The 4616-nt window shown below is 41.9% G+C and overlaps 2 protein-coding genes across 2 annotated transcripts; both read right to left on the reverse strand.

Moving 5' to 3' along the window:
* Positions 1-290: 290 nt before the first annotated feature.
* Positions 291-665, reverse strand: LOC138873392 (uncharacterized). Its single transcript, XM_070151860.1, has one exon. The coding sequence runs from the start codon at positions 663-665 to the stop codon at positions 291-293; it is 375 nt and encodes a 124-aa protein (XP_070007961.1).
* Positions 666-3165: 2500 nt separating this feature from the next.
* On the reverse strand, positions 3166-3933 carry LOC138873393 (uncharacterized). The gene has a single exon (XM_070151861.1). The coding sequence runs from the start codon at positions 3931-3933 to the stop codon at positions 3166-3168; it is 768 nt and encodes a 255-aa protein (XP_070007962.1).
* Positions 3934-4616: the final 683 nt, after the last annotated feature.

Genomic DNA, 4616 nt, shown 5'->3' on the forward strand with positions numbered 1-4616 from the left:
TTCCGTCTTTTCAACTTGAGCTACTTTTGGACCCTCTTCAAATTGATTTCTTCACCCCGAGTCATTCCAAACCGTACAATTTCATCCCTGCAACATTGATAAACTTGCCAATACTTCCACAATTCAAAATCAAACATGAAAAATAAAGAAAAACACAACAACAAAAATTGGGTTGCCTCCAAAGAAGTGCTTAATTTAACGTCGCGGCATGATGAATTACAACAAAACCATGGGTTGCCTCCCAAGAAGCGCCTGATTTAACGTCGTGGAACAAGTCGGGCTATCCCTTATCAAGGATCTTTCAAGTGCAAGGTTGAGATCATTTTATCTTCCTCAACCATGCCTTGATAATGTTTAAGCCTTTGCCCATTAACTTTGAACTTGCGAGAGCCATCTTCCGATGTGATCTCGACGGCTCTAGTTGAATGCATCTCTACTACATGATATGGTCCTGACCATCTTGACTTCAACTTGCCCGGAAACAACCTCAATCTTGAATTGTATAGCAATATCATATCTCCAGGTTTAAAGCTCCACTCAAGAATATTTTTGTCATGCATCATCTTTATTCTCTCCTTGTATAGTCTTGTGCTCTCAAAAGCATGGTAGTGAAACTCATCAAGCTCATGCAACTCTATGACTCTACTTGTACCCACAACCTCCATATCGAGATTCAGTTGCCTCAATACCCACAAGGCTCTATGTTCCAACTCTACGGGTAAGTGACATGCCTTACCAAACACCAATTTATACGGCGACATTCCAATTGAAGTTTTGAAAGCGGTACGATAGGCCTAGAGTGCATCATCTAACTTTCTTGCCCAATCCGTTCTTCTAGAATTCACGGTCTTTGTCAAAACACTCTTTATCTCTATGTTCGAAACCTCCACTTGCACACTCATTTGTGGGTGATATGGGCTGGCAACGTTATGGCGAACACCATATTTTTCTAACAACTTTGCGAAGGCTCGGTTGCAGAAGTGAGTGCTTCCATCACTGATTATTGCCCTTGGAGTGCCAAATCGGGTGAATATATTCTTTCTCAGGAAACCAATGACTCCCTTTGCATCATTTGTAGGGAGTGCTATAACTTCCACCCATTTTGACACATAGTCCACAGCTATGAGTATGTACTTGTTACCATATGAGCTGACAAAAGGCCCCATGAAATCGATTCCCCATACATCAAACACTTGTACCTCCTGAATTAGGTTCATTGGCATCTCATGTCTGTGAGAAGTATTTCCGATTTGTTGGTATTCATCACAGCCCTTAACCCAGAAGTATGCATTTTTTTACAATGTCGGCTAGTAAAATCCTGACTCCAACACCTTCACAGCTGTCCGTACTCCCCCGAAATGGCTACCATATGGGGATGCGTGACAAGCCTGCAAAATAGAGATTGGTCTATCTCAGGGATACATATCTAGATCATGTTATCAATAAAATCCTGAACAGATAAGGCTCATCCCAATAATACATGCGACAGTCACGAAAGAACTTTTTATTTTGGACAGAGGAAAGGTCATAGGGAACAATACCGATTTCCAGGTAGTTTGCAATATTTGCACACCATGGCACTACCTCAAGGTTCGTGGTCAACAGTTGTTCATTCGGGAAAGTTTCCACAATCTCTTCCACCTTAACCTTCTTCTGTGCTCCTTCCAGCTTAGACAAGTGATCAACCACTTGGTTCTAAGTCAAATTCTTGCAGCAGTAGCACCCATCGAATCAAGAGCGACTTTGACTCCTTCTTCTCAATTAGGTACTTGAGAGTAGCATGGTCAGTATAAACAATTACCTTCGAGCCTATCAGGTATGACCTGAATTTGTCAAATGCGAACAACACTGCTAGCATCTCCTTCTCAATCACTATGTAATTTAGTTGGGCACCACTCAAGGTTCTACTTGCATAGTAGATTGGATGCATGACTTTATCTTTTCGCTGCCCAAGAATTGCTCCCACAACATAGTCGCTTGCATTACATATCAGCTCAAATGATTGCTCTCAGTGGGGTGCAACTATGATAAGTGCAGTCACCAACCTCTTCTTCAATTCCTCGAAATCTACCCTACAGTCATCAGAAAACATAAAAGGGTGATCTTTTTCAAGCAATTTACATAACGGCTTAGAAATTTTGGAAAAATCTTTTATAAATCATCTATAGAAACCTGCGTGGCCAAGGAAATTTCTTATTGCCTTGATAGAAGTGTGTGGTGGAAACGTTTCTATTACATCAACCTTTGCGCAATCCACTTCAATTCCTTTACTCGACACTAGGTGCCCCAAGACTATACCTTCATGTACTATAAAATGGCACTTTTCCCAGTTTAATACCAGATTAGTCTCCATACACCTCTTCAATACTCTTTGCAAGTTCATAAGGCAATCATCGAATGAATTCCCCACCACTGAGAAGTCATCCATGAAAACCTCTATTATCTCCTCTACCATATATGTGAAGATGGACCTCATGCACCTTTAGAATGTGGTAGGTGCATTGCATAGGCTAAACGACATTCTACGGAAAGTGTAGATGCCATATGGACAGGTGATGACGTTTTCTCTCTATCTTTTGGGGCAATAGAGATCTGATTATACCCCGAGTATCCATCCAAAAAGTAGAAGTGGGACCTCCCCGCCAATCTATCTAGCATTTGATGAATGAATGAGAGTGGGAAATGGTTTTTTCGGGTGGCCTTGTTCAACCTTCTGTAATCCATACATATTCGCCATCCTGTTACTGTTCTTGTTGAGATCAACTCATTGTTCTCATTTTGCACTACAATCATTCCACCCTTCTTTGGCATACACTGAACTGGGCTGACCCAGTTACTGTCAGAGATGAGGAAGATGATTCCTGCATCTAACCACTTGATCACTTCTTTCTTCACCACTTTTTTCATGTTGGGGTTTAGCCTTCTTTGATGTTCACGGGAAGGTTTGTGCCCATCTTCCAGCAAAATCTTATGCATACAAGATGCCGGGCTGATACCCTTAATATCTGCAATGGTCCAACCAATTGCAGTTTTGTACTCCATCAACACCTGCAAAAGCTATTCTGCCTGCACATCTAACAAACTAGATGAGATAATAATAGGTAAAGTTGAGTTAGGTCCCAAGAAAGCATACTTGAGGTGAGACGGTAGCGGTTTTAGCTCCAACTATGGTGGCTCTTCAATTGATGGCTTAGCTGGAGGGGTCTTTCTTTCTTCTAAGTGTAAAGGCTCGAATTCGAGCTCTCTTTTCCAGTACCCTTGACCTTCAAGGGCCAAAAGCCACTCCACCAAGTCCTCACCATATACCTCTTCTAAGTTCATGAAGCATGCTGCTAGAGGATCTTTTGCATTCAGAGTCTCATCTTCCTCCTCCAAAATCACATCCACAACTTCTATCAGAGAGCAGTTAGCAAACTCATTGGGTCGCCGCATAGATTTCTGCACATTGAACGTTATCTCTTCATCGTTCAATCTTATATTTAGCTCGCCAGTTTCACAATCAATTAGAGCTCTCCCAGTGGCCAAGAATGGCCTTCCCAAAATTATGGGAATTTCCTCGTCAACCAGACAGTCCAGAATGACAAAATCTACTGGAAACACAAACTTTCCAACATGTACCGGTACATCATCAAGTATACCTGATGGCCTTTTCATCATTCGGTCGGCTAGCTGTAGTAACATGGATATTGGTCTTGCTCTTCTAATGCCTAACCTTTTATAGATAGCCAAGGGCATCAAGTTTATGCTCGCCCCCAAATCACATATTGCTTTAGCAAAAGCATAGTTTCTTATTGTGCGTGGGATTGTGAAACTCCCTGGGTCGGACAACTTCTCAGCTATGGGTCTCATCACGACAGCACTATACGTCTGAGTCAGTGTAACAACGGCCAAGTCTTGAAAGTCAAACTTCCGAGACATTAAGTCCTTCATCATTTTTGCATAACCAAGCATCTCCTTCAAACTTCCATGAATTTCTTATACTGCTCATCTTTCTTATATTTGGCCAATCTCTGAGGGAAGGGTGCTGGAGGCTGCTTCTTTCCTGTGATTTGAGTTTGAACCTACTCGGGCATTGTTTCTACTGCCTTCTCTTGCATTAACTCAGTTTCATTCGCAACCTCTTTTTTCTTTGCTTGTTTCTGCTGGTACATGTTGTACCGTCACCTCTGTTAACCATGTTGAATCATCTACCTCAATTGGTACTAGCACAAGTATCTTAGTTGGTCTGCTTTCGCGAGCAATTTCTTGCTCTAGAGCAAGATCTCTACTATTTCTTAGACTTACCGCCATAAACTGCTTTGGGCCTTGCTATTTTGGATTGACATGCGTGTCTACAGGAAACGTCCCTTGTGGACGATTATTTAGAGACATGGATAACTGCCCTAATTGAATCTCAATGCCTTTTATCGCTGAGTCATGTGCTTCGACTTTCTCTTGCATTTTTCCATTGGACCCGATCAGTTGTTGCAGCTTTCTTTTAATTTCGGACAACCCATCATCTTGTCTCACTATCTGTTGTTGTTGAGGTTGTTGATAAGCTAGCTACTGATTTTGCTGATTGTATCCCTGTTGCCTTGGGTAAGACACAACTTGACCTTGTGGTCGCATAGCTCCAA

This window comes from Nicotiana sylvestris, chromosome 7, assembly GCF_000393655.2.
Source record: "Nicotiana sylvestris chromosome 7, ASM39365v2, whole genome shotgun sequence".
Lineage (NCBI taxonomy): Eukaryota > Viridiplantae > Streptophyta > Magnoliopsida > Solanales > Solanaceae > Nicotiana > Nicotiana sylvestris.